General features: G+C 38.1%; 1 protein-coding gene and 1 pseudogene across 7 annotated transcripts in view; both read left to right on the top strand.

Annotated features, from left to right (window-relative positions):
- PAN3 (poly(A) specific ribonuclease subunit PAN3) overlaps window positions 1-12,515 on the top strand; it is a 149,584-nt gene that overhangs the window by 63,940 nt on the left and 73,129 nt on the right. For all 7 annotated transcript variants that reach the window (XM_062194432.1, XM_062194428.1, XM_062194427.1 and 4 more), the window contains one exon: window positions 11,823-11,970. In XM_062194432.1, the coding sequence (XP_062050416.1) occupies window positions 11,823-11,970 (148 nt within the window). The remainder of the gene's footprint in view (window positions 1-11,822; window positions 11,971-12,515) is intronic.
- LOC133762382 (inosine-5'-monophosphate dehydrogenase 2-like) lies at window positions 5,775-7,279 on the top strand (annotated as a pseudogene).

Genomic DNA, 12,515 nt, shown 5'->3' with positions numbered 1-12,515 from the left:
TTTGTGATTAAATATGGCAAGATTCCTGGTTAGGAAGAATGCTTCTAAATAATTCTGCCTACTTACATACTTTTATAACTTTGGGTAGACGATATGCATAGATATAGAAAATAAGTTTAGCTGTATAAAGTAATTCTTACCTCTCTGAAATACATTGATGGTCTCAGTTTCCTGGTCTACTTGTTAATTGACTTAAATGGATATTTATTTATTTATTTAGGGAAGTAATATTGGGAATAAACTGGGTCCTATGCCCTGTGACTAATAATGATTACTGCTACTGGAGCACTTTGACATGTAAATAACTTCAGATTCTTTTGAGTATTAGATATGCAGTTAGTCTGGTTTTGTTTTTAAATGCCTTCTATCTTCCAGATACAGCTTTTCTTTTTTTATATGCCTTGATTCTACTGGTTTCAATTTAAAATGTTGCATACTTCATGTGAATTCTTGTAATGATGCCACTCTACACTCAGGGATAATATGCAAACAAATAGGAAGTGGGGAATAGTACCCATGGTTTCATGATTTTCAAATCTTAACACATTCTTAAAAACTTTTTGGTAAAAATCATGTAGTACACTTAAAAAAAAATCAGACACTACAGAAAAGTACAAATTGGAGAGCCAGGTGTCCTCAGCCATGTGAATAACTCAGAAGTTGAGTATATTTTGAAAATAAATTTTAAATTTACCATATTTGGATATGCTTGAATAAGAGGAAATGACAACCCATTAAATTAGAAGAAGAAAGGTCTTGTGGAAATGTGAACTTGGAGGTTCTTCTTAACCATTTGACTTCCCCTTTCTGTCCTACTCTGTTCCTCTTTATTCTGTGTTATTTATGAATGCTACAGACTAGTAAGAATAGCTTTGAATAGGGCTGTTCTATCCATGGGTCTCCTCTTTTTATGCTTCTTAGATCACTGTAGCTTAGCAGAAGAGTTCCTTAGTCCTGCCTTCCCCCCTCATTTTTGGTACTGCTTCTTCCACCTTCCCAAGTAATTCACTGTTCTTGGCTCTTGCAAGGACGTGCACACAAATATAGCACTTGAAATAAGAGAAACGAATTCTATGAGCCCTGTGATTAACCTAGCTCACTGAACTGAGAGAGTTTCCAGGCTCCACGAAGGGAGAGACAGAGAGCCTAGTAGTCTTTGTAAATTGAAGATATGAGATTGGAATTCCACAGTGGTCATGGTGTCAGTAGGTCAACAAGAACAAGTACTGAAGAGGAGAGAGCTCATACACAGAGCTCTGAAGATTTGTAAAGGGGATCCCCTTGAACTTGCCATTCAGTATTGATCAGAGGATATGAATGAGGAGACTATTTAAGCTGAAAAAAGAAATCTCCAGAAAAGTCACAGGAAATGACTCTCAGAGCTTCCACAAGGCCAAAATTAGTTTCTGTTCTCCCCAGTCAATATGGAAAACTTTCTGCTTCATGAACGATCAAGTAAGGACTATTCAATAGCAGGGCCAACTTAGCTTTAGAATAAATGCTTCCCTTATTTCTCCTAATGAATTTAAAAGCAAAACTCAAAAGAATCAAACAGATTTTTAAACAGCTTACAGTGGAGAACAATGGTTAAGAATATTTTTGGGAATATATCGCCAACCAAGATATGGTATTGGCCATAAATAAAAAATTACCAGGCAGGTAAAGAAATGGGAAAATAAGATTCATAAGAAAAATGTGCAATCAACAGTTACCCAAAAATTAAACAGAAATAGTGTATAAGAATACCAGAAGATTACATTCTGTATGTTTAGGACAACTTCAGGAAAGATTAAACATGCAGTTACAAACATGGAATAGATATTTTAAAAATCTGTGTTGAATTTTAGAGTTCCACAATATCTGAAATGAAAAATGTATTAGATAGGATTAATGACAGATCATATAGACACTGCAGAAGAAAGGAGTAGTAAACTTGAATGCATAGCAATAGAGACAGTCTGAAAAACTACATGCAGAGGAAAAGCAAGCTGTGAGGTGACATCAAGTAGCCTATGTATATATACTTGCAGTTGGAGTCCCTGAAGAGAGGTGATTGTGGGATATACAGGGAAAAAACTAATAATGGGCAGATACTGTCCAAATTTGTTGAACAGTGTAAACCTGAAGATCCAAGGCACTTATAAAATTGCAAGCACAAGAACCATGAAGAAAACTACACCAAGGCATGTCAAACAATCAGCCCCAGATAAAAGACCCATTTTTGAAGAACAGAGATAAAAGTTGCATGTTTGTCTTTGGAAATAATACAACCCAGACAACAATACAGCAGTATCTTTAAAATATAGGACAAACAGAAAATACCCAGAATTTTATGTGTGAATTTCCCCCCCAAAATGCAGTCAAATGAATGCATATAAAACTGGTAAAACTTAAATCAGGGGGTAGTTCAGTTAAAATTATTACAGCAGTGTTAATTTCTTGGATTTGAAAATGTACTAGTGTTATTTTAGTTGCCTGGTGAAAGATAGTGAAAAGTACCACTTCTTCTCAGTCTTTGCATAAAATTTTTAAGGTAAAATAAAGACTTTTTCAGACATACAAAATTGAAAGAATTCATCACCAGCAAATAAATACTTCAATAAATGTTAAAGGAAGCACTTCAGGCAGAAGGAAAATGGTACCCCATGGAAATTTGGATCTACACAAAGGGAGAAAGAGCGGGAAAAACAATAACTATGTGAATAAATTTGAGAAAGTTTTTCCCTTATACTCTAAGTGTCTTTGAAAGATAATTGACCATTCAAAGCAAAGTTAGTAACAGTGGGCTTATAAGGTTTATAACACATCAGTGATAAGATTAGCAAAGGATCTGGAGAGAGAAAATGGAAGTATAATATCGTGAGCTTCTTACGCCGTGTGTGATGTGGTATGAAGATACACATCAAAGGCAACTACTCCAACATAAGAACAGAATTATAGCTGGTGAGTCTAGAAAGGATATAAGGCGAGATTAGAAAAATATGGTTTATCCCAAAGAAGACAAAAAGAAAGAGGCAAAGAAAAGAAAAAGGAAACAAAGGATATCAGAAGGAGCAGAGAAAACAGCAACTGATAGCTTAAACCTAGGCATATCCATAATCATATTGAATGTAAGTATGCTAAATGTCAGTAGTAGGCAGATACATTCAGGTTGAGCTTTAAAAACCTGTAAGATTCAGCCAAATAAATCTGACAAGAAACTGACTTGAAACAAAACAGCAAAAATCAGTTAAAAATTATACTCTGCTAGTCAGTAGAAAGCTGGCATTACTATATTTGTTTCAGAAAAATTAGATTTCAAAGAAGACAGTATTCTCAGGGATAAAGAAGGCCATTCAAACAAAGAAACAGTTTATAAAGATGATGGAAACCTTCCTAGAAGAAGACTCAGATGGCTTCATTGGTGAATTTGCCAGGTGTACAAGGAAGAAATTATGCAAATTCTTTGTGAACTTTCCCCAAAAATTGAAAAAGAGGGAATATATCGCAACTTACTGTGAGGTTATTATGATTTCAAAAGTGGACATTGCACAAAAAGAAAATATAAATAACCTGTACATAGTAGTAGAAATTTACAAAATTTTATTAAATATTCTAGCAAATATATGGAATGATAATACAACACTAAGTAGAAGATGGTTCAGTATTTTAAAAAAATCAATTAATGAATTATTTACCACAACCAAGCAAAGTCATAAGATCATTTCAATGGAGAAAAAACATTTGCAAAATCCTACTTGGTGCTCGTTAAAAGCTCTGACTGGTAGCAAGTTAGTACAGGGTTAAGATGCCTGTCCCACACTGGAGTTCGGAGTATGTGGACTTGAGCCCTGGCTCTGGCTCATGATTCTAGCTTCTTCCTGATGTAGACCCAGTGATGGCTGCAGTCATTGAGTTCTTGCCACCTCTGTGGAAATCTGGCTTGAATTCATGGCTCCCGACTTCATCTGCAAGTTGGGAATGTTGCTGGCACTTGGGGAATGAACCAGTGGTAGGAACTCACAATAAACTAGGAATACAAGGGAACATCCTTAATCTGATACACAGTGCATCTGTAAAAAGAAGCAAAGCCTATAGCTAGTATAATACTTAGGGGGAAAGCATTTAGTTTTTATCCACTAAGATCAGAAAGGAGTAAAGTATCTGCTTTTACAACATCTGTTTAGCTTTTTACTGCACATTCTAGTGTGTTAAGGCAAGAAGAAATAAGAGATACTGATTGGATAGAAGTAAGTACAAATGTATTTTTTGGGGGACATAATTATCTTTGTAGATAATAAGATAGGATCTGTTTAAAAAACATCGAATTCCATAAAGTTGAATTAAAAAGATAAGTTCATGTCCTAATTCATGGAACCTAAGAATTTCACCTTATTTGGAAAAATCTTTGTTGATCTAATTACAGGTATTGAGTCATTCTGAATTGTCAACTGGGCCTGAAATCCTTCTTTTTATTTATTTATTTATTTATTTATTTATTTATTTTTATTTTTTGACAGGCAGAGTGGACAGTGAGAGAGAGACAGAGAGAAAGGTCTTCCTTTTTGCCGTTGGTTCACCCTCCAATGGCTGCCGCGGCCGGCGCACCGCGCTGATCTGAAGGCAGGAGCCAGGTGCTTCTCCTGGTCTCCCATGGGGTGCAGGGCCCAAGCACTTGGGCCATCCTCCACTGCACTCCCGGGCCACAGCAGAGAGCTGGCCTGGAAGAGGGGCAGCCGGGACAGAATCGGTGCCCCGACTGGGACTAGAACCCTGTGTGCCGGCGCTGCAAGGTGGAGGATTAGCCTATTGAGCTGCGGCGCCGGCCCTGAAATCCTTCTAAGACCAAAGTGGGAGAGATTTCACACACAGGAGAAGATGCTGTAAACATGGAACAGAAATTGGAGTGATATGGTTACAAGTCCAGGAATGACAGAGAATGCTTGGCAGCCATCCAAAGCTTGGAGAGCAGCATGGAATGGGGTCTTCTCTAGACCCTTTGGAGGGAATGTGAACCCCAATACTTTGATTTTGGTCTTAGGATTCTGAAACTCTTGTTTTAAGCCAATTGCTTTTTGAAAATTTATTTCATCAGCTATAGTAAACTGATGACATAGGTACTAGCAACAAACACATACGAATTGAAATTTAAAACATTCATGCACTTGTGGTATCATCAATGTAAAATACCTAGAGACCGCCTGACAAAAGTTAAGTCTTCTACATTTAAAACTATGAAAAATGGGCTGGTGCTGTGGCATAGCAGTTTAACCTACTTCCCACAGTGCTGGCATCCCATATAAGTGCTGGTTCAAGTCTCCAGTGTTCCACTTCTGATCCAGCTTCCTGCTAATGAGCATGGGAAAGCAGAGAAAGGTGGCCCAGGTGAAGGGTAGACCTGGATGAAGCTCCTGGCTCTTGGCTTTGGTCTGGCCCAGCCGGGGCCACTGTGGCCATTTGGAGAGTGAACCAGTGGATGGAAGACTTTCTCTCTCTCTCTCTCTCTCTCTCTCTCTCTCTCTCTCTCTGCCTCTCCGCCTCTCCGCCTCTCCGCCTTTCCCTCTCCTTCTCTGTAACTGTACCTTTCAAATAAATAAATCTTAAAAAGAAAACCTCAAACTATGAAACATTCCAGTGAGGAGTTAAAGACCTGAATAAATGGAAACGTTTGTCTTTTTCATGGACTGGAAGACTGAGTTATATTAAGATGTGAATTCTTGGTTTATATTGGCGTGGCCCAGGTGGCAGAGGCCCCTGTGGCGTGATCCTCTGAGGCATGTGGCAGTGCTCCTCGTTGGCAATGGCTGACTACTTGATAAGTGGGGTCACGTCCTCCATGCCCGACCACAGACTCTCCTCACAGCAGCTCTTCAACTGCGGGAATGGCCTCACTAACAACAACTTTCTCATTCTCCCTGGGTGCATCGACTTCACTGCAGACCAGGTGGTCCTGACTTCTGACCAAGAAGATCACACTAAAGACCCCACTTGTGTCCTCACCCACGGACACTGTCACAGAGGCTGGGATGGCCATAGCAGTGGCGCTTACAGGAAGTATTGTCTTCACCACAACTGAATTCCAGGCTAATGAAGTTCAGAAAGTGAAGAAATACGAACAAAGATTCATCACAGACCCTGTGGTCCTCAGCCCCAAGGATTGAGTGCGGGATGTTTTTGAGGCCAAGGTACAGCATGGGTTCTGTGGAATCCCCATCACTGACACAGGCCAGATGGAGAGCTGCTTGGTGGGCATCATCTCCTCGAGGAACATTGATTTTCTCAAGGAAGAGGAGCATGACTGTTTTCTAGAAGAGACCATGACAAAGAGGGAAGACTTAGTGGTTGCCCCTGCAGGCATCACACTGAAGGTAGCAAATGAAATGCTGCCGTGCAGCAAAAAGGGAAAGTTGCCCATTGTAAATGAAGACAAGGAGCTGGTGGCCATCATTGCCTGGACTGACCTAAAGAAGAACTGGGACTACCCACTGGCCTCCAAAGATGCCAAGAAGCAGCTGCTGTGTGGGGCAGCTGTCGGCACTCATTAAGATGACAAGGACAGGCTGGACTTGCTAGCCCAGGCTGGTGTAGATGTAGTGATTTTGGACTCTTCCCAGGAAAACTCCATCTTCCAGATCAATATGATCAAGTACATCAAGGAGAAATACCCCAATCTCCAAGCTATTGGAGGTAATGTGGTCACTGCTGCACAGGCCAAGAACCTCACTGATGCAGGGGTGGATGCCCTGTGGGTGGGCGTGGGAAGTAGCTCCATCTGGCCTGTGGGCGGCCCCATGCAACAGCCATTTATAAGGTATACGAGTACACATGGCGCTTTGGTGTTCCCGTCATCACAGATGGAGGAATCCAGAATGCAGAGCATATCACCAAAGCTTTGGCCCTTGGGGCCTCCACAGTAATGATGGGCTCCCTCCTGGCTGCCACGACTGAATCCCCTGGGGAGTACTTCTTTGATGGGATCATCAGGGTATGGGTTCTCTCGATGCCATGGACAAGCATCTCAGTAGCCAGAACCACTATTTCAATGAAGCTGACAAAATCAAAGGAGCGCAAGAGGTCTCTGGGGTCTTGGTCTGTGCAGGACAAAGGGTCCATCCACAAATTCATCCCCTATCTGATTGCTGGCATCCAGCATTCCTGCCAAGACACTGGTACCAAGAGCTTGACCCAGGTCTGAGCCATGATGTACTCTGGGGAGCTCAAGTTTGAGAAGAGGACATCCTTGGTTCAGGTGGAAGGTGACATCCATGGCCTCTACTTGTATGAGAAGTGGCTTTTCTGAAAAGGGGGTCCAATCCAGCACACACACACACACACACACACCCTTGGTTTTTCAATAAAAGTTAAAAGAATGTGAATTCTCACCAAATTGATTCATAGACTTGTTAGAATTTGTTAAAATCCTGGCAGACCATTTAATAGAAATTGACAGCCTTATTACTCTAATGTTCATATGAAAATATAAAGTACTTAAAAGCCAAACCAACTTAAAGAACAAAAAGATGAAAGACTACACTGTAAAGTTAAAAAATTGAAATAATGTATTTGCATCAAGCTAGACAGCTCAATAGAACAGATTAGAGAGGCCAGAAATTAAATAACTGGTAGGCTGTTGATTTCAATAAAGTAGAAAGACTAGAGGAGAGGAAATTATCTTTTTCAGCAAATGGAGAAGGGGTCATTATGTATTTATATGCAAAATGTATAATTAGACCCATCTGTCACACTCCATACACAAATTATCTGAAAATAGCTCATAGTCTTCAAATGTAAAATTATAAAACTTAAGTCACAAATATTTGCTTCTCTTGGTTAGACAAATATTTCTAAATACAGCACCACAAACATGACCCATAAAATACATTTTGATAGAACAGACTTTATAAAAATTTAAGGCCTAAAGAGACAACTCATAGGCTAGAAAAAATGATTGGTAACTCACATATCTGAGGCCTTCCATCGAATAGAAATAATTTTCAGACTTCCTTAATAGAAAACAAAAAGCCCCGTAATAGTGGTCAAAAAATGTGAGCAGACACCTTGCAGAAGATACAGAATGGCAAAGAAGCAGTTGAGACGTGTAGACTAAAACCCCAGTGAGATGCCATGGCACACCTGTTAAGACTAAAGTGAAAAAGAACAACCAGAGCACGTGATCGTGGGAACACAGACCAGCTTATTTCTTATACAGTGCTGCTGAATGTATTAAGACAGTAAACTACTTTGGAAAACAGTTTGCTGACGCCCAAGCCATTCACTGTGTTTAACTATGTTTAATGAAGCATAGGTACACACACAAAATTGTGCAGATGTTCACAGCAGCTTATTTGTGATAGTCTAAAGTAGAAACAGTTTAAATGCCTAGTAAATGAAAGGATAAACAAACTTGTATGTCCATATTACTGAGTACTAAAATCAGCATTAATAACAGATATTGATAGATATAATAACATGAATAAATCTTGATTCTATGTGACAGAAGCTAGTGAAAAATACCATATGGTTAAGTTATATAAAATTTTAGAATATTCTAGGGACAGAAAGTTGAACAGTAGTTGCCTGGGGTGAGTGTACAGTGAGCAGAGAAGGGTGGAAATGCAGAATTTAAGACTTTCAGCATGATGTATATGTTCATCTTCTAGATTTGGTTGGTTGTTGCTTGGTTGTATGCCTATGTTAAGAGCTATTAGAGTTTATGCTTCAAATATTTATCGTTTATTACATGACAGTTATCTCTAAATAATGTTGTTAGCTAGGTCATGTTTACAACAGAATGATTAATGATATTAGTCAATAATGAAGGTCAAGCAATCTAATTAAACTTAGTATAAGTAGCTCCACAAGGGAAAGTGTTTTATGGTTTTATGAATTTACTATGTGATTAAAAAGTTGGCCAGTATTCAAGATTATTCGTAGTTTCTCAATCATTCTTCCCATCAATGTCAGATAATTTTTTTCTTACAGGCCTTTTTTGACATATTTGCAGTGAGATATTACATATCTTATGTTCTGTTTTCATTAAACACAAGCCTCTTCTGTTTGTCTACCTAAATTTTGAAAGAATTTAGTGGATGTATTCTTTCTCTTATTGCACTGTTAATTAGTCTCTTAACTTAAGAGTATCTTTTTGCAATAGTAAATATTCTGCTTGTAGTATAATCCACCAGAGTATTAAATTTTACTTTAAAAATAACTTTTATTTGAGGTATTGTGATAGTAGAAAAATATAAAAGTATTAAATTTGAATTTCAAGCTTCATCCGAATGTTATTGCTATTTTTAAAAAAGATTTATTTTTTTATAAGACAGAGGTTGGGGGAGAGAGAGGTTTTCCATCCACTGGTTCATTCCCCACATGGCCACAATGGCCTGATCTCGCTGATCTGGAGCCAGGAGCTTATTCTGGGTCTCCCATGAGGGTGCAGGGGCCCAAGCACTTGGGCCATCTTCTACTGTTTTCCAGGTGCATTAGCAGAGAATGGGATCAGAAATGAAGCCAGCCAGGACTCAAACCCACACATGCATGGGGTATAGGTGCTGCAGGCAATGGCTTCACTTACTATACCACAAAACTGCCCCCCATACCCGCTTCTATGCAACATCTTAACTGCTGCATCAAATGCTTACCCTTTAAAGTTCCTTTAAAACAGGCTTTCAAAATATTGTAAAGTAAATTTTAAATTAGAAAAGTTCAATTTTGAAATCACATAGTCTATTATTGACTATAATTGTAAGATATACAAGTATGGGAAATGGAAACTGGCTAGTCTTTATTTCTCAGGAATACACTAAAAATGTTAAAACATGTATATTATTTTCCTTGTCGGATTTTGCTGCTGCCTTGTACTCTTGTAATCCTGAAACCCTGTGTCTTCTAGCCATTTTGAATTCTTATCAGTATATATGATGGCTTTTGTCTTCAAGATTTATTTATTTATTTGAATGTCAAGAGTTATAGAGAGGGAAAATGAGATCTTCCATCTGCTGGTTCACTCTCCAGATGGCCTTAATGGCCAGAGTTGGGCCAGTTGTCAGGAGCTTCTTCTAGGGTTTCCATGTGGGTGCAGGGGCCCAAACAGTTGGACCATCTTCTGCTGCTTTTCCAGGCCATTAGAAGAGACCTATATCAAAAATGGAGCACTTGGGACCTGAACCAGACCCTGTATGGGAGCAGGCAGTGGCTTTACCTGCTAATATGCCACAATGCCAGTCCCTTTACCTTCACCTTGTAGGATAGGTTTAAGGTTAACTGGTTTGTGCTAGCTCTGACATACTTGTTATCCTGTTAAGTGGTTATTTCTTTCCTTATAAGCAGGGAAAAAAATGTCAGTGAACTGTGGTGGTTTATTTTCCAGAAATTAATGAATTTGCCATACATTTAAAGAACATATTACTATTTTGAGAAGTTTAGAATTTGAAAGAGTTTTAAAAATATACTTGAGGTGGGCCGGCACCTTGGCTCACTTGGTTAATCCTCCACCTACAGCTCCGGCATCCCATATGGGCACCGGTTCTAGTCCTGTGCAGCTCTCTGTGGAAAAGCAGTGGAGGATGGCCCAAGTGCTTGGGCCCCTTTGCCCTCGTGGGAGACCAGGAAGAGGTACCTGGCTCCTTGCTTCAGATTGGTGTAGCTCTGGCCGTTGCGGCCATTTTGGGGGTGAACCATTGGATGGAAGATCTTTCTCTCTGTCTCTCTCTTTCACTATCTGTAACTCTACCTATCGAATAAATACATAAAAATAAAATATACTTGAGGTGATGAAAAATAATTTATTTTTTCTCTTTGGAAAATCTGCTTTGACTGAGACCTGATGAATTTTCAGGTTTTTATATCTTAGATGTGGCAGAAACCGAAATTTCATTCTGTATTTCTGGTATATTATAATTTCAGATTTAGTATTTATTTTATATTTTATCACTTCATTTTTAATTTTGGCTGGTTCATAACTGCTAATATCATTTATTTTAGAGTTTATAAATAAGTACTCTTGTGTTCCAAATCTAGTATTTTGAACTCTGTCTTTGAAGTTTAAGGGGTCATTCATATCAAATAAGGAACTTGTTCTAGGATTTTGTAGTAATTAGTTCTTCACTTTATTTTTTGCCTCCTTTGGAAATTCACTGTGGACAATATGTAGGCTTTTTATGAATTTGATATACAGTTTCATGCCATTCTAGTAGTTCATAAAGTACTGGAAGTACTATACCACTTGTATGTATAAAAATTTATGTAATGCCACTGTGGTATCTCACATAGTAAATATATTCAGTATAACACATAGTAGGTGATGATGCCCAGACATTGGGCCTCTGTTCAGTTTTTTCTTTTATCTTGATTTCTTCTACATGTTTGCCTTTTAAGTGTTTATCTTTATCTGTTACTTAAATCTGTGGCAGCATATTGTTAGAGAAATATTTGTACATATAAAAAAGAGAAGTGATTAATTTTGGAAATAAGGTAGTTTTGGCCTTTATCCTGGTAGAAGTGGTAAAAGATATTAAATTTGAAACTTGTTGCTCAGTTTTGAGGTAGTGTCAACCTCCTAGTTCTCCAAAGTGTGTTAGAATACTTCAGAAATGATGCATGCTTGACAATAAAGCCAAATCTCATGTTAGAGATTACAGTCCTGCAGATGAAATGATCAGAATCCTCAAATTTGATTGTCAGACTTTCCTTCAAGAAAGTTGGTCATACCACACCAAAATATGTAAACTTAAAACACTTGTAAATTCAGTAAACAAAACACTGTGGAATAATACCTAGTAGAGTCAATGTCTTTTTTAGGCTTGAAGTGTGTTAACTTAATATATTTGATTTTTAAATAGACACCAAATCCTACTGCAAGCGAGTTTATTCCTAAAGGAGGATCAACCTCCAGGCTGAGTAACGTGTCCCAGTCAAATATGTCTGCCTTCTCTCAAGTTTTCTCTCACCCATCCATGGGAAGCCCCGCTACTGCTGGATTAGCACCAGGTAAGTTGAGTAACTATTTCCAGTGAGTTCCAGATATTAAATCTGTAACCACTGTTTGCTGTTAATTTATCAGCACTGAAATTAAATAATTGAGTGATTCTCATTTGAACACATTATGTGTTTTAATGTTCTAGGTTTTGGTTCCATAGACCAAATATGTGTAGTTGAGAATTTTAAAGCAAAATCTAAATATAAATGAAATTATATATAAGGGTTTTTAAGAGCACAAAAATAAAAGATAAAAATCTATCTGGTTTTTGATATTCCTTTTTAAAGTCAATGATAATGCTATTTGATTGAAGATTTTTGTACAGTCATGAGAAACAGATAGAATATTGATTCTAAATACATCCTTAGATGTGTTACCTTTTAGCTATTATAAATACTGTAGTAACTTCAAATTGGGTGAAGTGTTCCAAAGAATAGAAGGAAAATGAGTCATATTAAGGCCTACTGCAAGGAGGGAGAACTACTTCTCAATCATTTTCTTCCAAGTACACTCAGTGCAGAAGAATTTGAGCAAATGAGCTTATACTCCAGGGATC

This window comes from Lepus europaeus, chromosome 6 (assembly GCF_033115175.1).
Source record: "Lepus europaeus isolate LE1 chromosome 6, mLepTim1.pri, whole genome shotgun sequence".
Classification (NCBI taxonomy): Eukaryota; Metazoa; Chordata; class Mammalia; order Lagomorpha; family Leporidae; genus Lepus; species Lepus europaeus.
Note: the sequence above shows the minus strand (reverse complement) of the source record. Positions and strands in the feature narration are given on the sequence as shown.